This window comes from Leucopleurus acutus (assembly GCF_964270905.1).
Source record: "Leucopleurus acutus genome assembly, chromosome: 2".
Lineage (NCBI taxonomy): Eukaryota > Metazoa > Chordata > Mammalia > Artiodactyla > Delphinidae > Leucopleurus > Leucopleurus acutus.
In genome coordinates, this window is record NC_139143.1 from 165,743,656 (window position 1) to 165,765,606 (window position 21,951).

The window sequence follows — 21,951 nt, forward strand, 5'->3', positions numbered from 1 at the left end:
CACCCCCTCCTGCCGTAGCTCCTGTCCTGGCAGCTCTGGAGTCCTGATTGGAGGCAGTACTTGCTGAGAGCTGACCTCTCTGTCCTGTAGTCTTGGCAAGCCTGGGATGGGGGCCAGGAGCACTGGTTCCAATGCTTTCTCTCCATCACCCCCCTGCCCTGCCAGCCCACTGTTCCTGGGAGGAGGAACTCCTGGGTTCTAACCCCAGTTTAGGATTCAGATGCTGCTCGAAGAGCCAGCATTCCTCCTCTTTATGTTGCTCCTCCCTTCATGACTCCCCTCCATTGGAATGGGAGTGGTGGTAAAAGGCAAAAGGGGAAATTTCATCAGGGGATATTTGCAACCCGGAAGAGGAAGGTGGAGTCATCTCAGGTTATCCCTTCCTATCTCGGTCCTGGGTAGGGGGGAAGGAGAATAAGCTGACAGCCAGATAGAAGGAGCTGGGTGTGGAAGGAAGCAGAGGGGTTTTCCTGCAGAATCGTGATAGATACGTAGATTTGGGTCCAGTGTTCTCTTTGGTTATTGCTTCTGGGAGCTGTGACCCAGAGGCCTGACTCTTCCTAGCCGTGGAATTGGGTAGGGATGAGACACAGGTGTGGTGCTGGATCGATTTGCCTCATGTCAGCTTGTTAAAAGCTAGTCCACCTAATGGCTAGTATGTTTGACTATTGTTTTTATGTCTGTATTGGTATCTTTTTATTTTGGGTTACCTAAGGATTTTTAAAAACCCATTTGGTTGAGGGCATTTCCTCTTGTGAATAAGTATTTATCATATCTGCAGCATTTGATGAATGATGACGTTATTTTGTGCCCTTGTGAGCATCTTTGTCTAGTATGACTGTTTCAAGGCTTTTAAGCCCGTTTGTGGAAAGACGGTGGAATCCATCGCACTAAATTGGTATGCACTACCTAAAGGGATATAAGAATACCTAATAAAAGATAGTTTCAGGTGACGTGGCCTGTCGTTCAGTCCTAATCCCACTGCTCCCTGTTTTTCCAGGAGGTTCCTGGGGCCTGGCCCCCAGCACTATGAAGAGCCCTTGCTGAGGCCATGAGGGGTTATCATGGCGACCGAGGCAGCCATCCCCGCCCAGCCCGCTTTGCCGACCAGCAGCATATGGACGTGGGCCCCGCTGCCAGGGCTCCATACCTGCTGGGCTCCGGGGAGGCCTTCTCCACCGAGCCCCGCTTCTGTGCCCCAAGAGCTGGCCTGGGACACCTTTCTCCTGAAGGGCCCCTGAGCCTGAGTGAGGGACCATCGACAGGCCCCGAGGGAGGGCCGGGAGGGGCCGGGGTTGGGGGGGGTAGCAGCACCTTCCCCAGGATGTACCCTGGCCAGGGCCCCTTCGACACCTGTGAAGACTGTGTGGGCCACCCACAGGGCAAGGGTGCCCCCCGCCTGCCTCCCACACTTCTGGACCAGTTTGAAAAGCAGTTGCCCGTTCAACAAGATGGCTTCCACACGCTGCCATACCAGCGAGGGCCAGCAGGGGCCGGGCCCGGGCCAGGGTCTGGCACTACCCCGGAGGCCCGCAGCGAGAGCCCCAGCCGCATCCGGCACCTGGTTCACTCTGTGCAGAAGCTGTTTGCCAAGTCCCACTCTCTGGAGGCGCCAGGGAAACGGGACTATAATGGGCCCAAGGCTGAGGGCAGAGGTGGCTCCGGCGGAGACAGCTACCCTGGCCCGGGCTCTGGAGGCCTCCACACCTCCCACCACCACCATCACCACCACCACCACCACCACCAGTCCCGGCATGGCAAGAGGAGCAAGAGCAAGGACCGCAAGGGGGATGGACGGCAGCAGGCCAAGGCCGCGGGCTGGTGGAGCTCCGACGACAACTTGGACAGTGACAGCGGCTTCCTGGCCGGTGGGCGGCCCCCTGGGGAGCCTGGTGGTCCCTTCTGCCTGGAGGCTCCAGATGGGTCCTACCGGGACTTGAGCTTCAAGGGGCGCTCGGGCGGGTCGGAAGGCCGCTGTCTCGCCTGCACTGGCATGTCCATGTCACTGGACGGACAATCGGTCAAGCGGAGTGCCTGGCATACCATGATGGTCAGCCAGGGCCGGGATGGATACCCAGGGGCCGGGCCAGGCAAGGGGCTCCTGGGTCCGGAGGCCAAGGCCAAAGCCAGGACTTATCACTATCTGCAGGTGAGGCTTTGGTGGGGGTGGGGAACAGGGTCCTCAGCCCTCATCAATGTTGTCACCCAGGGAGCTGTGGAAAGGGTTGGGTGGGAGCCAGCTATTCCCAGGATGGAGGGTCTGGAGTCAGGGAGGCTCTACCTTGCCTCACTGTATTGCCTTGAGCCCCTCTGGGGACCTCAGTTTCCCTGTTTATGCAGTGAAGGGGCCCTTCTATTTTGATACTGTATGTCAGTGCCGGGAAGACTTTTCCTTTACCTGAGGTTTTGGACAAGCTGTGCTGGCCTCTGCGTCGTGAGGCTGGAGGCAGAATGAGGTTGAGAGTAGGCAGTGAACAGGACAGTGCGGTGCTCCCTGCCTGTAGCTTCCCCAAGATTGGAGGTCAGCCGTTGGAAAGCAGTCCTCTTGCCCCTTAGGCCTTCTCCAGACCTCTTTTCTGCCCAAACCTGGGTGCTCCAGATATTGTTTGAATGTGAAGGTCAGTTATTTCCAGAATGTGCCTCTGCTGGTGCTTGTCGTTCTGGGGAACCTGCAGCAGGACACCCGTGAGGCTGTGGAAGAGCCTGGGAGCCTGTCTCATGGGTTTCCCCAGGCTGGGCTTCACACAAGTCTGAGGTCCAGACACAGCAGCAGGCCAGGGCACACTGTCCCTGTCCTCTTCTACCTACTCTATAGTGTCTGCAGTTGAGGCTAAGAGCTCTGAACCCTTCTTCTTATGGAGCTTTCATCCATCTCTCACTGTCCCCTCTCCGACTTCCTATTGAGATGGGGTCGGGGGCTCTTCTTGCCAGCAACCTCCCTCTTCTCTGCCTTACGCTCCCCTCTCATATCCCCTGACAGGCTTTCTTGAGCCCTGCTGTAGTTTTAGGAGGAAAAGTCTAGACAAGTCCTAGAAGTCCAGTAGACTTAGGGTTATCCCCCAAACCCACGTTCCGCGTAGTTCATCTGCGTCCATTCATTCAGTGAGCATTTCCTGGGTGCTGTGGGTACAAAGATGAAGACACAGATGCTGCTTGGGAGGAGCTCACCATTTAAAGGTGGGATAGACAAGGCATCAGGTAGAATACACTGTGATGAGGCTGTGAGAGGAGAGAGCCTTGGGAGCCTTGGAAGCCCAGAGGAGGCACCTCACCCACCTGGGTGATGGTGGCCAGAACAACTTCTAGGAAGAATGTCCCCTGAGCAGAATCTCAGTGGAGAATTTGGAGTTAGTTGAGTGCAGAAGTTCCAGGATTAAGGGTGTTCCAGGAAGAGACTACAGCACGTTCAAAGGTGTGGAGAGTTGAGCTTGCATGTGTCTCTGGGTGTCACTGGCCTTTTTGGTAAGTTGTTCACATGTTAGGGCTCTCCTGGGTAGGGAACTCACAAAAGCTCAAGGGAACAGATAGGGCCACAGTGGAAGCAGGAAGGGGTGGGAGACAGAAGGGGAGGTTGGAGACTTTTAGGATTCAGGACTTCTGGGTTGGCCTTGGATTGCCCCCTCCCTGGGAGAGAGGTTCTCTAAGCTGGGGATTGAAGGGTCCAGCAGAAAGGGTCGAGGAGAGAACGCCAACCCTTCTTCTCCCATCCCTGGAACCTTGCCACCACTCCGCTGCTCCCTGCTGTTTCTCCAGGGCTTCCCTCACCTCCCTGGGGGCTTCCTTTTTAACATGCAACTCACAGTGTCCTGCAGAGGAGCCAGCAGCTCCGCAGTGGCTATGGAGTGGGAGCCCTGCAGTGTGCAGAGCGTGCCTGGCTGTCCCATCTGCCTCCCTCTGCCTCTGTGGCTCCTCTCTGTAGAGTATGGGGAAGGGCAAGGATCGATCAGGGGCTGGGGTTCCAGGGAATCTTAGGACTGGAAAGTCTGAGCCTGTTTGGGGGAGAACAAGGGGCTGCAGGGACTCTCTAGACAGACTGGTGCCCCCCTGGCACAAAAGCAGGGGAAGCTGGCCACATCAGACCAGGTGTCTTTGTTGGATCCCCAGTCCTTTTGTTGAGACCTTGTTCCCCTACTGGATGCCAGCTCTCTCTCAGACTTCTTCCAGAATCCCTCTTTTCACTCAGAGCCCTTGTCCCTTTATGGAGCCTCGTCTCTTCCCTGCGTTCCCATCTTCTGATTGAGCCCAGCCCCACACCGAGCCCTGTCCGCCTCACCCCCTGAGGGCTCCTTCATGGGGCCCCATCCCATCCCTGTTCTTACACTGATCTCTGACCCCTCATTTAGTCCCACCCCAGAATCTCTATTCCTCTCCCGAGCCCTATGCTCTCCCTGAAGCCTGACCCCCACCCCATTTAACCTGTTCTTTTCAACAGGTGTTTTAAATCTTCGCTACCTGCCCTGGGCCCCTCCCGCATGCCTTCATTACACCTCATTCTTCACAGTGTAGGCCAACCATCCCAGACTCCTTCACCTTCCTGTCAGTGCACCTGGGGACTCATCAAGATTCCCCAGCCACCCTCATACCCTTCCTTCTTGGCTCAGAGGAGAAGCCAGGACCACCCATCCCAGCATGACACCTCCACAGGGCTTGAGCCCATCTCTCTGGGATCCCCTCTGTCCATGAGCTGTCCCCCCTTCCTCCCCACATTTAAAGACTGTCTCTTTACTGACTCTTTCCCTCATCCTGCAAACATGCCCAAATCTCTCTCATCCTAAAAAAAAAAATATTTTTCTTCAACCCCATACCCCTTTCCATCTCCCTCCTGTCTTCCCTTCATTTCTAAGTTCTTAGAGTGTAGACTCCACTACTTCACTTCCTTTCACTCTCCCCTTTACTGCAGTCTGACTTCCACACCTCTGTCCTCTAAAATGTCCTGGGAGTGGTCACCAATGGTCTCTTGAGAACTCTCCTTGAAAGGTACCTTTCAATGCTTATAACAATGGTCAACATTGGGCACTTACTCTGTTGCTGGGCACTCTATATTGGCTCACTTATCTTTCCCACCAATGCTGTGAAGTGGGCATAATTATCATCACCAGTTCACAGACGAGGAAACTGAGGCTTAGAGATTAATCAGTTTTGCTTAAGTTCACCCAGCTAGCAAGTGACGGGGCCAGAATTCGAACATGGTTCTAACTCCCTAGCCTGAATCACTAACCTCTGCACGCACTGTGGCATTTGACATTATCAACTCCTTCTATTCTGGAAATGTCTCCTGTTTCCATGACATGGCATTCTCCTGACTTCCCTCCCACCCTTCTGCCCACTCTTTCTCAGGTGACTTCATAGGCTCCTCTCCCTTTCTCGCAGTCCCCTTTTAAATGTCAGTGGATCCCTTCCCACCTCTCTTTCTTCTTTCCCCTGGGCTGTTTCATTCACTCCTGTGGACTCAGCTGCCACCCATGACTCCCCCATGTCTGCCTCCAGCCCAGATCTCTCCGCTGAACTCCAGAACCAAACGCCCAACCACCTGCTCCACAGTTCTCTGCCAACTCAAGATGCTCAACGCTGAACCTATCACCTTTTCCCCAAACCTGTTTCTCTGGGATTCTGTGGCTCAGTGAGCAGCAGCCCCATCCCCCCAGGTCCTCAGCCAGCAGGATCTCAGTCGTCATCGACTCCTCCCCACCCCCTCACCCCCCACGTCTAATCAGGCTCACTGATGCTCCTTAACACCTCTCATTTCCATCTCCTCTTCCCCCTCGTTGTCATTGTCTTAATTTAAGCCTCATCATCTCTTGCCTGGATAACAGCATCAGCCTCTTAATTGGTCTCCCTCTCGCCACTTGAGCCCCTGCCCTGCTCCTGGCCCTCCACGATCCATCCTCTGTTTGGACGGTTGAAGTGCTCTTTCTGAAGCACAAATTGATGTCACTCCCTCTGTGGTTCTTCACAGAAGGGAGGCAGAAAGTCAGAGGATTTGGGATATAAGCAGTTAAGAGGATGAAGGAGAAGGAGGGGTGAAAGGTCACTGAGGTCAGGTGACTCTTTATAGGGGTGAGGTTGACATAGGTCACTTTGGCCTCTGAGCTTCAGCCTCTTGGCACCTGGCATGTCAGCTCCTAGACTCTCTAGGTGGTCCTCAATTAAGGAGCAAAAGGCACATGGAGGGTGATGAGGCATCTCCTGTAGCGGAGACCTCACCTGCTCTGCCTCTGCACATTCCTGAACGTGGCCTGCTTGAGCCAGGGCTGAGTGTCTCCCACTGGCAGTGGAGAATGTGGGTCCCCACTTCCAGATTCAGCAGGGACTTGTCTGAAAGATAGAGGCCCCTTGTCCCTGCAGGTGCCGCAAGATGACTGGGGGGGTTACCCCACTGGGGGCAAGGATGGGGAGATCCCCTGCCGCAGGATGCGGAGCGGCAGCTACATCAAAGCCATGGGGGATGAGGAGAGTGGAGACTCAGATGGCAGCCCCAAGACATCTCCCAAGGCGGTCGCCCGGCGCTTCACCACCCGCCGCTCCTCCAGCGTGGACCAGGCCCGGATCAAGTAAGGACAGGGAGAGCTGGGGTGGGGGTGGGGCGTAGGATGCTGATCCTGGGTGCCTGTAGGAGATGTGCGTAGAGTGGTTACCAGTCAGGTTCCCTGCTTAGGGTTCAATTGGGCAGTCTTGCTCTGCCCCATATGAAGAGGGGGTGCCTGTGATAACCCCTATCTGAATGTCTCTTTGGCAGAATCCCTTTACCCAGGAGTCTCCTGGGGATCTCTGGGATTTCTGAGGGTTAGACCTGCTCAGGGGCCTCAGTGCTCTCATTCCCCTCCCCCACCTCCTAGCAGACCCCCATTCTGAATCTGGAATTTTGACCTTTCCCAGCTGCTGTGTCCCACCCAGGATCCACCCCCGGAGCTCCATCCCTGGCTATAGCCGTTCCCTCACCACCGGACAGGTAGGGAGAGGCCCAGCATGCTGGAAGGAAAGGGTGGGAAGGGGGATTCAGTCCCATGCTCAGCCTAGGCCTTAAAATCAGGAATCTGCCCATGGAGAGAGAACAGGTCTGGTTCTGGGGAGCTGGGAAGCCTGCCTTGGGACTCCTGGAGCTGACTCAGACTGAGGATCTCAGAGAGTCACATCCTTAAAAACCACGAAGCATCCTCAAAGTGATGAACTTGTAACGGCAGCGTCAGTTCTCTGAGGTTCCCCAGCCCTTTCGTGGCCTGATTGCTCCCAACCCACCCCATGTAAAAGGCAAGATTGAGCATATAGACTGGAGATAGGCAGAACTGCAGTCTCAGAGATGATCAGGGCTTGAGTTCTTTCCCCTCCACTCCACCCTGTGGAACACTGGCAAGATACCTCCCTCTCAACGCCTCTGTTGGCTCATCTTTTTTTTTTTTTTTTTTTAATGTAATTTATTTATTTTTGGCTGTGCTGGGTCTTCATTGTGGTGCGCAGGCTTCTCATCGTGGTGGCTTCTCTTGTTGCGGAGCACGGGCTGTAGATGCGCAGTCTTCAGTAGTTGCGGCACGCAGGCTCAGTAGTTGTGGCGCACGGGCTTAGTTGCTCCGCGGCATGTGGGATCTTCCCGGACCAGGGCTCGACCCTGTGTCCCCTGCGTTGGTAGGCGGATTCTTAACCACTGCGCCACCAGGGAAGCCAAGCCCCTGTTGGCTCATCTTTGAAATGACAATTGTAATGATGATTATCTCACAGGGGTTTTGTGAGTTCAGTGAGAAAATATATGCAAACACAAGGTGCCTGGCCCCACACTGGTATTTTACAAGTGTGAGTTCTACCTAAGTGTAGACTTTACCCTTAACTAAAGGAGGCAGTGCAGTTTAGTAATTAAATGCATGAGGTGGGTTTGAATTCCAGCTCAGCTACTTACCAGCTGAGTGACCTGGGGCAAGATACTTGACTTTTTTGAGCCCCACTCTCCCTATTTAAAAATAGGCATCAGAATAGTGTTGTTGGCACACAGCCAGCACTCAATAAAGGTTAGCTATTTTTACTGTTTGCTGGGCAAAAAAAGCAATGCAAAGACCGTCCTGGTTGGCTCCCATGGTTTTGCTGCTGCAGTCTCTCAGCATTTCTTTGTTACATTTCCTGAATCAGGGAATCTGATTGGCACGGCCATCTTTTCACAGAAGACCATTCTATGTTGCTAAACCCACTAGTTAATGCTCAGACCTTGTTTTACTTGATCCATCAGCAACATCTAACGCAGCTGATGACTCTCTCCTTCCTGAAACACTTTTCTCAGTTGGCTTTGAGGACACCACACCTTTTAGGTTCTTCTGCCTTCTCTCTCTGGTTGCCTATTCTTAGTCTGTGTCACTGGTGCCCGCAAACTCTTCAGGATCTGAACACTGGAGTTTTCCAGGGCTTAGTTCCTGGACTTCTTCCTACACTCACTCTTTGGGTGAGCTCATCCAGGCTCATGGCTTTGAATATTATTGAGAGCCTGATGACTCCCAAATGTCTATCACCAGCCCACATTCTCCCATAAATGCATATATATCTGTGTGTTGAAATCTCACATGGATGTTGAGTAGACATCTCAAACTTAAGATGTTCAAAACCAAACTGCTGGTACCCTTTTCTCCCTCCTCAAATTTCCTACTCCATCCAATGTCTTCTCCATTTCAGATAATGGCCATTTTATTATTCCAGGAGCTCTGATCTAAAACACTGAAGTCAGTCTGGACTCCTTTCTCTCTCACACATCCCATGTCCAACCCTTCAGCAAATCCTGTCGGTCCCACCTTCAAAGTATTTCCAGGATCCAGTCACTCCTCACCATCTCCACTGCCAGCACGTCAGTGCAAGTCACCATGTTCTTTTGTCTAGACTGTGGCACTGTTTTCTAGTTGATTTCTTGCACTTGTCCTTGCTCCACTGCATTCTCTCATAATACAGCCAGAGTGATCATTTAAGAATAAAATTGCATTCAATGAAGACCTTGCTCAGGGGAATAGTCAAACACTGTACTATGATGTATAAGGCCCTGCACGATCTGGACCTTTGCTACCTCTGAGTTCCTGTTCTAACGCTGTTCGCATCCCACACCCACTCCAGCCACACTGGTCTCCTTGCTGCACCTCCGACACCACACGTGTGCTTCAGCCTTAGGTCCTTTGCTGCTACCTCTGCCTGGATCTCTCCTTCCCAGATACTCCCATGGATTGCTCCCTCGCTTCTTTCAGGTCTTTACCCAAACGTTCTAATTTTTAATTTTAACCCCCCTCAACATTTCCTGTTTCCCTTCTCTGTTCTTCTCCTTTTCCTCTTCCTCCCCCCCCGCCACTTCTTCTTTTCATCACTTTACACTATCTAACATCATGTATACTTTACATATTTTTCCAGGGGGGCATGGTTTATAACCCCTGATTTACAGAAGAGGAAATTTACAGGTTTAATGAACTAGCGACATCACTCTATTATCTTTATCACTTTTTGCCCTTCTAGTATTTTCCTAGAACATCTTTTCCTATATTTTACTTTAAAGCTTTTTGTCTCTTTATGTTTTAGGTGTGTCTTTTGTGAGTAGTTTATAGCTATATTTTATTTTATATCCATTCTGACAATTGTTTGAGAGTTTAGTACATTTATATTTATTGTGATTTCTGATATGCTTGGATTCATTTCTGTCATCTTATTTTGTGCCCATCTATTTATCCTGCCTTTTGGGTGATGCTTTTCTACTCCTTTGCTGCCTTCTTTTGGATCAATTGGATTTTCTTCATTTTTCTCTTCACCAAATCCCACACTGATTTGGCAGTTACATGTACTAATTTCATTATTTTTGTGGTTATTCTTATACTTTCATGTGCATATTTGACTTAGCAAAGTCTCAGATTGTCTTAGATTGACAATTACTTCTACCCTTCTTCTGAACAATGTAAAGACCTTAGGACGCTTTACTTTTGATCACCTCTTCCCTTCTTACATGTACCAGTTGCCCAGTATTTTAGTCCCACCTTTTTTTTTTACCTCTCTCAGTTAGTCTTTATTATTGTTATTAAATTTTATACTACCAATACTTGATTAGTAGTATTACTAATACTTCACATTTTCACCTTTTCCCCCCTCACTATAACTTCTTACATTTCATTTCTTCCTTTTAAAGTAAATTCTTTAGTAACTTTTTTCAGTGAGTGTCTGTTAGTGGCAAATTCTGCCTTTAACCAAAAATGTCATTTACTCTCACTATTTTATATAATTTAGCTTATTACAGAATTTTAGGTCAACATTTATTTTCTCTCAGTGTTTTGATGATATTCCTCTGTCATCTGTTCTGTTGTTGCTGTGGGGAAGTCTACTATCAATCTAATAGTCTTTCTTGGTTATTTTCATTTCTCTCGGATTGTTGTCAAAATTTTGCCCTTGATTTTGGTGTCCTACAGTTTCACTATGATGTGTGTGTGTGTGTGTGTGTGTGTGTGGTGTGTTCCCTGAATCTGAGGATTCATGTCTTTCATCAAATCTGGAAAATTCTCTCATGGTTACTGTTTGCTGGTACATCTTTTTCCTTCTTTCTACTTTCTATCTACTTGCTTTTTTATCCAGTCTGAAAATCTCTGCCTTTTGAATAGCGGTGTTTTGTCTACTCACATTTAATGTGGTTATTGATATGGTTGGATTGTCTCATGTCATTTTTGTTCCTCTGTTCTTCCTTTACTACCTTCTTTTGTATTAAATACTTTGTTTACCATTTTAATTTCTTTTCGTTAATTCCTTTTTACTATATTATTCAAGTTATTAGTGGTTGCACTAGAAATTACAATGTGTATCTTAACTATTAAAATCTAATTGATTCTGGTAAAATACAGAAGCATTGCTCTAATATATCTCCTTTCTCTCTCCCTTTTCTGTGCTATTCTTGTCATATGTATTACCTATACCTGTGTTATAAACCTAAAAATTATTATAAACCAATAATAGTATTATAATAATTGCTTTGCTTACGTCTTTTAAAGAAGTTGAGAGAAAAAAATGTGAAAAATATATTTATAGACCTATTTATATTTACTCACATATTTACCATTTCTGGTGCTCCTCATTTCTTCCTGTGGATTTGAGTTACTACTGGTTGTCACTTCCTTTTAACCTGAAGAACTTCCATTAGTATTTCATGTAAGATAGTTCTGCTGGCAATAATTTCTTCAGTCTGTATTTATTTGGAAATGTCTTTATTTTTACTTCATTTTATGAAGGATAGTTTTGCTGGATATAGAATTCCTGGTTGACAGTTTTTTTCACTATACCATTCCACTGCCTTTGGTGTTCATTGTTTCTGATGGAAAGCCAGTTTTTAATCATATTTTTTTTTGTATGCAATGAATTGTTTTTCTCTTGTTGCTGTTAAGATTTTCTTTTTGTCTTTCAACATTTTGACTGTAATGTGTCTGGGTGTGGATCTCTTTATGTTTAACCTACTTTGGATTCATTGAGTTTCTTTGATCTGTAGATTAATGTTTTTCATCAAATTTGGAAAGTTTGGGGGCCATTATTTTTTCAAATACTTTTTCTTCCTCTTTCTCTCTCTCTTCTTCTGGGACTCCCATTACATGCATACTGATATACTTGATGTTGTTCCATAGGTCTCTGAGGCACTGTTCATTTCTATTCAGTCATTTTCCCCATTCAGTTCTTTATATTGGATAATCTGTACTCATCTATCTTCAAGTTTACTGATCACTTTTTATGCTGAGCCCTTCTGGTGAATTTTTAATTTCAGTTATTGTACTTTTCAGCTCTAGAATTTCCATTTGATTCTTTTCTTGTTCTTTTTAAAAACTAATTAATTAATTAATTTTTGGCTGCCACTTTTGGCTGGTTGGGTCTGCGTTGCTGTGTGAGGGCTTTCTCTATTTGCGGTGAGCAGGGGCTACTCTTCATTGAGGTGTGTGGGCTTTTCATTGTGGTGGCTTTTCTTTGTTGCAGAACAGGGGCTCTAGGCTCACGGGATTCAATAGTTGTGGCATGCGGGCTCTAGAGTGCAGGCTTAGTAGTTGTGGTGCATGGGCTTAGTTGCTCTGTGGCATGTGGGATCTTCCCAGACCAGGGCTTGAACCCATGTCCCCTGCATTGTCAGGCGGATTCTTAACCACTGAGCCACCAGGGAAGTTCTTTTCTTGTTCCTCTTAAAAAAAAATTCTCTTTGTTGTGATTTTCTATTAATGCTGTCACTGTTGTTGTACTTTCCTTTAAATATTTAAACATGCTTTCCTTTAGTTCTTTGAACATTCTTATAATAGCTGCTTTGTAGTCTTTGTCTGATAAATCAAATGTTTGGGGACATTCACATTTTCTTGTTTATTTACATGTGTCACAAATTTTTTGGTTGAATACTGAACATTTTAGATAATGTATTGTAGCAACTCTGGATTCTTATTTTACCTCTTGAAGATTGTTACTGCTTTGTTTGTTTGTTTGTTAATCCCTGGGCTAAATCTGTGAAATCTATCTATGATTCCAGATGCAGCCTCTGATTTCTCCACTAATTTTGTTTCTTTCTCGTTTTTATTTTAAAGCCTGGTTTCCTAGGGGTTGACCCTGTCTCTGCATAGCTTAATGTCCAGCCAGAGATTGATCAGAGGTTGTGCTCAAAAACTTCAAGCCTTTAAGACTCTTCTCTCTCCTTTCATGGTTCTGTGTGTGATCTGGGGAGTACAAACACTGTGCTGTTTTCAAGCCGTCTCTGGCTTTTACTTTTCACCAGGCTCTCTCGCATTTCTTCTGCACGGATGCACAGGCTCCATTGGCAAAGGATATGTGGGTGGGCTCAAGGCCTCTCTGATCTCTGTTGTACATGCACCCAGCCTCTAGTTAACCCAGACTATGTGAAGAGCTTATCAAACTCACTGTGGCTGTCTTAGCCCCTGGAACTCCCCATCAAATCCCTGTCTAGTCTGACAGTCCCATTGCTTGCCCCCAAACAGTGCTGAAACCTCAGCCTGGCAGTGCTGCTGGTTATTCCTATTCTTGACACTATAACAGACAATGCTCAAAATTAAGTGAGCTCCCTTTGTTAGTTGCAGTGAAGCAGCTGGTTTTCATAGCCTGGCCCACCCTTTTTGAACTATTGCAACAGACAGAGCTGGGAGCTTGGGTAATGGGAGCAGTCTCAGGCAAGGACACCACAGACTCATGCTGTCCTTACCCAAAGTTCAGTAGTTTTCATGAATGTGTTTCTTTGCTGTATACCTTTGATTGATTTTCAGAGTGATGAAATGGTTGTTTTTGACAGTTTTGTGCAGCTTTATAGTTGTCTTGGGGGATAGGATTTGGTATCCTCACTCTGTTGTGTCTGAAGTCAGAAGTCTGGAAAATTCTCAGTGACTATTATTAACCCTTTGAATATTGCCTCTTCTACATTTTATCGAGTGCCCCCTCTAGAACTCTTATTTGTTGTATTAGGGGCCTTTTTATTCTCTCCTTCATATTTTCCATCTCTTTACCTCTCTATGTTGCCTTCTAGGTAAGTTCCTCAGATATTATTCACTATTCACTGGTTCACTATTTTTCTCTTCAATTGTGTTTCATTTACTCATTAGTTGTGTTTTAAATTTCCCCCTTTGCCCCCTAGAAATCTGATTTAGTCCCTTTTCAAATCTTTCTGTTTTTTTCAAAACTTTTTTTTTGGCCGTACCATGTGGCACGTGGGATCTTAGCTCCCTGACCAGGAATCAAATCTGTGCCCCCTGCAGTGGAAGTGTGGAGTCTTAACCACTGGACCGCTAGGAAAGTCCCTCAAAGCTTTTATTCTATCCTTATGTTTTCAGTTTTATTTATCTTTTAAGTTTTAGAAAATTTAAACATTGTTTAAAAGCTATTCTGTTTTAGCTAAGGTAACACTAGCTGCAGTAACCGATAAACCTTGAATTCTCAACGGCTTCACTCAGTAGAAGTTTAGTTCTTGTTTATGTCACTGTCTGCATTAATGATCTATTGCTGCATAATAAATTACCCCAAAACATAGAGTCTTAAACAAAAAATATTTATTATCTCACAATTTCTGTGGGTCAGGAATCCAAGCACAGCTTAGCTGGGTGCCGCATGGATCAGATGTCTCACAGGCTTCATCAAGGTGTTGGCCAAGGCTGCAGTCATCTCAAGGCTTGCTTAGAGGAAGATCCCCTTCCACACTCACATGGCTGTCAGCAGGCTTCAGATCCTTGATGTGTGGGACTCACCATATGGCTCACAACATAACACAATTCAAACATAACAACTTGCTTCCCCCAGAGCAAAGACTCCGAGAGAGAGATGGTGAGAGAAAGTGTCCAAGATGGAAGCCTCAGTGTTTTTGTAATCTAATCTCAAAAGTGACATGCCATTGTATCTGCCATATTCTGTTCATTAGAAGTGGACCAATAGGTCTAATCTGCACTCAAGAGGAGGGTACTATGCAAGGATGTGAATGCAGGAGGTGAAGATGATTAGGAGCTGTGTCAGAGGTTGTCTACCACACAGTTTAATATGAGCTCATCTTCAGTGTAGCTTTATCTTGGAGAACCCTCATCAGCCTGGGTTAGGAGTGGGTCCCCCGGAAAATATTTTTAATTAATTAATTAATTAATATATTTTAACATCTTTATTGGAGTATAACTGCTTTACAATGATGTGTTAATTTCTGCTTTATAACACAGTGAATCAGCAATACATATGCATATATCCTCCTATCTCCTCCCTCTTGCATCTCCCTCTCACCCTCCTAATCCCACCCCTTTAGGTGGTCACAAAGCACTGAGCTGATCTCCCTGTGCTATGCAGCTGCTTCCCACTAGCTATCTATTTTACATTTGGTAGTATATATAAGTCCATGCCACTCTCTTACTTCATCCCAGCTTACCCGTCCCCCTCCCCATGTCTTTAAGTCCATTCTCTACGTCTGCGTCTTTATTCCTGTCCTACCCCTAGGTTCTTCAGAACCATTCAGAAAATATTTTTAAATTCTTCTATTCAACTATTCTCGGTCTGGGACCTTTTTATGTTAATTTTTAATTTGGGGGGCGTCTGGCCCATGCAGACACTGAAGGCTGGGTCTGTGTGAAGACGAGCTTGTGGGTATAAATTCTTAGGAGATTTATCATCTTTCCCCTCTCCCCAGTGCCTAGACTACAGACTAGCTCCCTTGTCATCAGTCTGTGTTGATAATTGATTTTTCTAGTTTGTCTTTTCATCAAAGCTTTCCCCTTTCCTGCTTTTATGCAGGTTCCCATTTCCAATTCCACGCTTCGTGTGGGCCCAAGTGGGTGTTAAAATCTAAGCCCTTTGGTTACTGAGACCAGCAACCCCTGCCCCCGCCTCCCACCCTCCACTGGGCTGTTTGCAGCATTGGCTCACACAGTTAATATTCTGATTTTCCAGTCTCCTCTTTGCTTTTGTCCCCTGGGGACTTACCTCGCTTTCTTGTGAGCTCAATTAATGTATATAAAACGTTTGTTATATTTTATTAAGTGTTTTAGAATGTTTTAAAATGGGAGGGTTTTCCAAGGTTATCTAAACCAAATGACATATGTAAAGTATACAGGATGTTGCCTTGTCCCCAGTTGGACCCGCTAACTCTAGTACAGATAATTTTCAGTTAGACCCAAACAAAGTATTTTCTTTTAAATATCCCACATCCTTGGAAATAATTACTGATTCTGAGTCTGGTTTGCAGAAAGGTTAAGGTTCTCATTTCCCAAGAGGATTCTTTGGCTTTGACTCTCCTGAAAGTGAGAGTTGAGGGGAGCAGGGTGGAAGGCAGTGTAGGGAAAATAGGAGAATTCACAGCACAATGTCACAATTTCATACTTGTAATACAGTAAAGATCAGCTCAGATGCAGTATTCCTCTGAGAGTCTATAAAAATCTACGTTTCCCTTAGGTCCTGGTCCCTTATTGGAACGCCAGAAGCTCCTCTTGGCTAGTAGAGATGGAATATGTGTAGCCCCAGAGAGTTTCACACCCTCCTTCTGTCTGCCTTGGATAGAATTGGTCATGGGACTAGCATATGGTGGGGATTTCAAGAGCTTGAGAACCCTTGGGAAGGATGGGCCTTTGAGAGCTATTGTCACTGTGATTTAAGAACCTCTTGCTACTAATAATAGTAGTTAATGTTTATTGAGCACCTGCTATATGCCAGATATTATGCCTAGTGCTTTACACAGAGAAAAGGGCTGGAGATACAGATATAAGCCACAGAGTGAGATTCCTTCCATCCTTGGTGTCCAGACTTGAGACTGAAATGCTCTCTGCTAGGGTTAGATAAGCTTTCTTGTGCTTCAGAGGGACCCTCTGGGCTGGATTGGTTCTAGTTGGGGAGTATCTTGAGCCCGGCCTAGCAACAGCAAGAGTTAGATCAGCTCCTGAGCTTCAGGTACCACTGGTGCTTGGTACCCCAGAGGTCAAGAGATAGGAAAATGAGAGGCAGACTCACAAGGAGTCGTGAAAGTCACAGGTGCCACAGGAGTGTGGCCTGTGCCGGACAAACATGGGAGAACTTCATGTCTACAGATCTTGGATTGATTTGTCCATGGCCTGTGATTTCTGTACACTTGTAATGAAGTTCCTTTAGAAAAAGCTGCAGACAGTCTTTCTTTTTAATTACTGGACCCATGTTGGAATCACTGAATCTCCAGCAAATTTGGCTCTGACCTTCAAAGCAGCCAAGGTGAAGAGAGGCTTATAGTTAGAGAACCCTGGGTTCAGATCCTTAGGGTGGGGACTGAGTTAATATAGGTTTAACAAGCTCTCCAGGACATTCTGATGCTCAGTTAGCCTGGCAGGAGAGACAGGAAACCGGACACTTTAGTTTTCTCACTTACATGCTGGGCATCTTTGGATAATTCATCTGCCCTCTCTGAGCCTTAGTTTGCCTATCTGTAGAATAGGATGGAAATTCCTTCTCAGTTTGAGGTAGACTCTAGTGATATAATGTCATATACACTTTGGGGGCTGAGTTTGGAAACACTGAGCTGCAATTTACACGAGTCAAGCTACTCCTTTCTCTGTTGACTGTACACAAATATGATGCCATGAATCTTTCCTGGGAGGTCACAAGATGCAACCATGGGATACTTGCTGTCACAGTCACCATGTGGATGCTACTGAGGACCTTGTCCATGACTTCCTCCAGTGGCCTCTACATAATCACCCATGGGGGAATTTCTCTTGGACTCAGTGACAAGAATAGTGTGATTGTCATGAGTGGTGGCCTGTGTCTACCAGGTAGGCCCTGAGACCATCCTGTGGCACTGATTGAGGGCTTACCTGCACCAAGTGCCTCCCTTGTTTTTCTTTGAGTCTCCTAAATCGCCCCATGAAGATGGTACCATTATCATTCCCATTTGACAGGTGGTTAAACAGAGGCCCAAAACTTTAATGTTCCCAGGCCACACTGCTAGGAAGTAGCAGAGCCAGCGCTTGAGTCCAGTTGAGTCTCACAACATAGCCCATGTGGGCAACCCAGAAGCTATACTCCTTGAAGCTATGGGTGCTCTGAAGCTCAGGGTCAAATGTGCAAGCATCCTGTGCTCTGGGTGTTGAGCTTACCACTGAACCACCTTCTTCCCTACCTTTATATTTTCTTTGTGTCAGTTTTCTCATATAAAGCAAATAAAGCTACAGCCGCTGGTATATTTATTCTTAGTGGAGTGTTATGTGACATGCTTCCATGAACAAAATTTTTGTTTTGCTTTTTCTTAGTTGCTTCAATTTTTTTTAAACACCATGGATTCTGCATCACAAAATATCAAAACCAAAACCAAGAACCTCAATCAGCAGTGGCTGAACTTTCCTCAGAGGATGAGGGCAGGGAAGGAACCAGCAGGCTGAACCAGAACCCTAGTTAGTGGCCAGAAGGTGGGGGAGGGCTTGGAACACTTGAAGGATGATAATTTTTGCTCTGTTATGTACCCATTAATTTCCTTCCTGCCACATCATTTTATCTCTATAGGTTGCTTTCCATCATTTTTGTAATGCAGTTGGTCATAAATAATAAAATAAAAGTTGTCCTTCCCTAACAGTACCCCATCCCCATACTTGGCAGGAGGGTGGCTGTCAGCTCTCTGGTCCTCTCCCCCCAGGGTCAAGTGAGAGAAATGTGAAGGGCTGGGACAGGTGGAGAGGAAGATGGGGTGGTCTGGAGGCACCCGAGCTAGGCATCTGGGAGAGGCATGGGGGGGGGTGTCGAGGGAGGAGTATTTAGAGGAAAGATTAGACCCCAAGGCTGGTCCCAAAGCAGGCCTGGCGAGCAGCACAGGGCAGAGGTGCCTCCGTCTTTCTTTGCAGGGGGTGAGGGTTTCTTTTAGTCCAAAGGCGTTAAGAGTCATACAGAGACACAGCTTCTGCAGAACTAGATATATTCCTAAGGCAAATTGCCTCAGAGACGCCCCCATCCCATCTCAGCACCACGGTAACTGTCCTTCTGGCTCCTGTACCCAGCTCAGCGAGGAGCTGAACCAGCAGCTGGAGGCCGTGTGCGGGTCCGTGTTTGGGGAGCTGGAGTCCCAGGCCGTGGACGCCCTGGACCTGCCCGGCTGTTTCCGCATGCGGAGCCACAGCTACCTCCGGGCCATCCAGGCCGGCTGCTCTCAAGACGATGACTGCCTGCCCCTCCTTTCTACCCCTGCCTCTGTCTCAGGGAGGCCCGGCTCCTGTGAGTACGCCCCCTCTGTCCCTGGCCCGGCCCTAGGTTGGAGAGCGATCTGGGTCCGGTTCTGGCCCTGGTCACGGCTCTGCTGTGTGACCTTGGGCAGATCGCTTGCCTCTCTGGGTCGGATGATGGGGAGAAGGATCCGTGGTTCTGTAGGTAGCAGCACGTGGAGTACACGTGGCTGCTGGGTCCCGTGGTACCGCGTGGGTGTGGGGAGTGGCAGACACCTGTCAGGACGTGTTTCTCACCCTATGTGTCTTTGCTTTCCCTGGCCACAGCCTTCAACTTCAGAAAGGCCCCGCCCCCCATCCCACCGGGAAGCCAGGCCCCGCCCCGCATCTCCATCACCGCCCAGAGCAGCACCGACTCCGCCCATGAGAGCTTCACCGCGGCGGAGGGCCCAGCCCGGCGCTGCAGCTCCGCCGACGGGCTGGACGGCCCGGCCATGGGCGCGCGCACCCTGGAGTTGGCGCCGGTGTCACCCCGGGCCAGCCCCAAGCCCCCCACACTCATCATCAAGACCATTCCAGGCAGGGAGGAGCTGCGGAGCCTGGCGCGGCAGCGGAAGTGGCGGCCGTCCATCGGGGTGCAGGTATGGAAGGAGGAGGCGCCGAGGAAGTTCAGGCCCCGTCCGGTTGAGGATGGATTGAGGGGGTCAGTGGGCCCTTCTGGATATAGACCTTTTCCTCGCTTACTCTTAGCTTGATCATCGACGGGGCTGCTCCAGACAGTCCCAACCCACATCCTTGTCCCTCATCCTGGCACCATCACCCCTGGTGAGCGGAGAGTGGTGCCCAGAGGTTGGCACCTTGATGCATATAACCTCCTGGGTCTCTCGTCTTGTTCAGGCAGATTGTCTTTTCAGGATTTGCCAGCTGGCTTGGGGCTCAGGCATCGCTTGCCCTTCTCCCTGGGAAGGACTTGCATCCCTCTGTCTAGCCCTGGCCACTGACTTCCCAATCCTGCCACCAGGTGGAGACTATCTCAGACTCGGACACGGAGAACAGGAGTCGAAGAGAGTTCCACTCCATCGGTGTACAGGTGGAAGAAGACAAGAGGTGGGTCCGAGTGGGGATATCTCAGGCTTTGCTGGGGGTGGGGTGGAGAAGAGGAGAGAGGGATGCATAACGACCTCACTGGCCTGGGCTCCCTGCACACCCTCTCTTCCTGGTCCTGAGAACAAGCCCTTTGAATGGGGAGGTGTCAGAGCAGCCACAGAGGCTCTCCACGGAGGTGTCACCAGGGCAGTCTAAAGTGAATTCTCCTTGTACCCATACCTGTCCCAGGTGCTGTGAGGTGGACAGGAGAATACAGTGGTCCCGGGAACGGGGTATTAGGGAGAAGTAGCAGGTAGGTGCAAAGCAGGCCTCTAGCAATTGTCCTTTAGAGGGGATAACAGGATTTTTCCAATCCCTCGTTACTTCCTGTGGTGTACAAGTATGTGAACCCCAAAAGAAACAAATAAACATGAAGATTGCCTCTCAGGGGCCCCGGGCAGATATAATACTCCTCCCCACTCGGCTCATACAAGCATTTAACCAGTTGGGGGTATGCCACTATTCTGGCATTAGGTGGCCTCAGAAACAGTGTTTCCTTAATTTCAAACTGAAAAATTAGCACTGAGAGCTCTGGAGGGAATACTGGGAGGAATCCCTCTGTTGTTGGCTTCCTATGGGAAGATGCTTTCTCTAATGGCCATGTGGCAGTGTCATAGTGGCCCATCTGCCCTCTGGGCTGCAGTGCTCCCAGGCCAGTGGCCCTAAGTGTGGTGTCTGGGAACCTGCCTGGGGCTGGCTGTAAGAGTTTCGTGGTAATCTGTGTTGCCCAGGCCATACCCCTTGAAGGAATAAAAGTAGAGTGCCAGTAGCAGTCCCTCACAGCTCTGTTCCCGGTTGTCATTGTTGGGTTTTAGACCTTCCCTAAATTCCCCCAACTATTTTTGGGAACCCCTGGGAGCATCTTGTGTGTGTGTGTGTGTGTGTGTGTGTGTGTGTGTGTGTGCCTGATCAAGACTTCTTGGGGTTCCTGTGGGGATTCATCACTTTTCTCTACTCTCACACTAGCTCCCTGCAGCTCCATATGCTCCTGAAGCTGTAAATGCCTCCATCGAGTGTGGCAGAAAGGCGCCCTTGTTGCCCCCATTATTACTGAAAGCTACCGTCTTCCAAATTCTTAATATTCCACAAAGATCACAGAAAAGTAGCACTTTACGGTAAAGCCAATTCTGCAAGTCTGTGACTTGAGTTCTTGAGAGGTGGGGTAGGAGTCATGGCTGGGTGCAGCTCTGTGTTCAGACCACTGCCCCCAGCTCTAATGCTGTCCCATGGACCAGAAACCAAGCCCATGTGCCCCCATTTGCTCCCTCATGGGGCTTCTTGGTCCCTCATCCATATAGACCCCTGGGGGTCCCCCCATTCCTCCTAACAAGCCTGAATCCTGGGAAGAGTGCAGCAGGCATTCTACTGAGACTCAGACTATGTCAGTAACCTCTGTCATTCATTTGTGGATTGATTCATTCAGAAAATACTTATTAAGCATCTGTTAATAAGTATTATTAACACTTATTATGTCATAAGCATATGACAGCGCCTGTTAAATGCTCAGGGAAATGTGGAAGACATGACTCTTACCTTCGTAGAAGTTATCGCCTAGAAGGGAGTCAAGGCAATGAATAAACAAACCATGAGTAAAAATATGATTACACACTGTGGTATAATAGGTAATGTGATATTATTACAATTATGGTGGGAATATGAAAGAAAAAAGCAGGCACTAAGAGAGAAGGGACTTTATTTAGGTTAAGCAGGTGACATTTAAGCTGAGACTTGAGGGTTGACTAGGAACACTCAGGTGATGGTCAGGGGAGGAAGCATTCCAGGAGGAGGGAATAGCATCTGTGAAGGCACTGGGAGAGGAAAGAGTTTGACATGCATTGGGAACTGAAAGAAAATTCATGTGGCTGGTGTGGAACAGGACAGGACAATGGTGAGGGAGTAGATTGGAGAATAGGTGGGGGCCAGGTCATGTACAGCATGGGCATGATAAAGAACTGGAATTTAATTCTAATTAATGAGTAGCCCTTAAAAGGTTAAAGAAGGAGTGTGGTATGATCTAATTTATGTTTGCAAAAGATCACTAGCTGCTGAGTGGAGAATGAATTTCAGGGAAGTAATGGTGGGTATGGAGAGGCTAGGAAGCAGGATTTTTTCATGATCCAGAAGAAAGGCATTATGAGCAATCTTCTGTTGGGGATCTTTCTTTTCTGTTGGGCAGTACCAGTGTCTGGGAACACTATTAAGTTTTATA

At 48.0% G+C, this 21,951-nt stretch overlaps 1 protein-coding gene across 2 annotated transcripts in view; it reads left to right on the forward strand.

Annotated features, from left to right (window-relative positions):
• Positions 1-1,051: 1,051 nt before the first annotated feature.
• The window catches only part of DLGAP3 (DLG associated protein 3), a gene marked incomplete at its 5' end in the record, with an annotated part of 37,521 nt that continues 16,621 nt past the window's right edge, over positions 1,052-21,951 (forward strand). For both annotated transcript variants that reach the window (XM_082833593.1, XM_082833594.1), the window contains 6 exons: positions 1,052-2,149; positions 6,346-6,551; positions 6,877-6,949; positions 18,435-18,648; positions 18,924-19,237; positions 19,618-19,703. In XM_082833593.1, coding sequence (XP_082689719.1) covers positions 1,052-2,149; positions 6,346-6,551; positions 6,877-6,949; positions 18,435-18,648; positions 18,924-19,237; positions 19,618-19,703 — 1,991 coding nt within the window. The remainder of the gene's footprint in view (positions 2,150-6,345; positions 6,552-6,876; positions 6,950-18,434; positions 18,649-18,923; positions 19,238-19,617; positions 19,704-21,951) is intronic.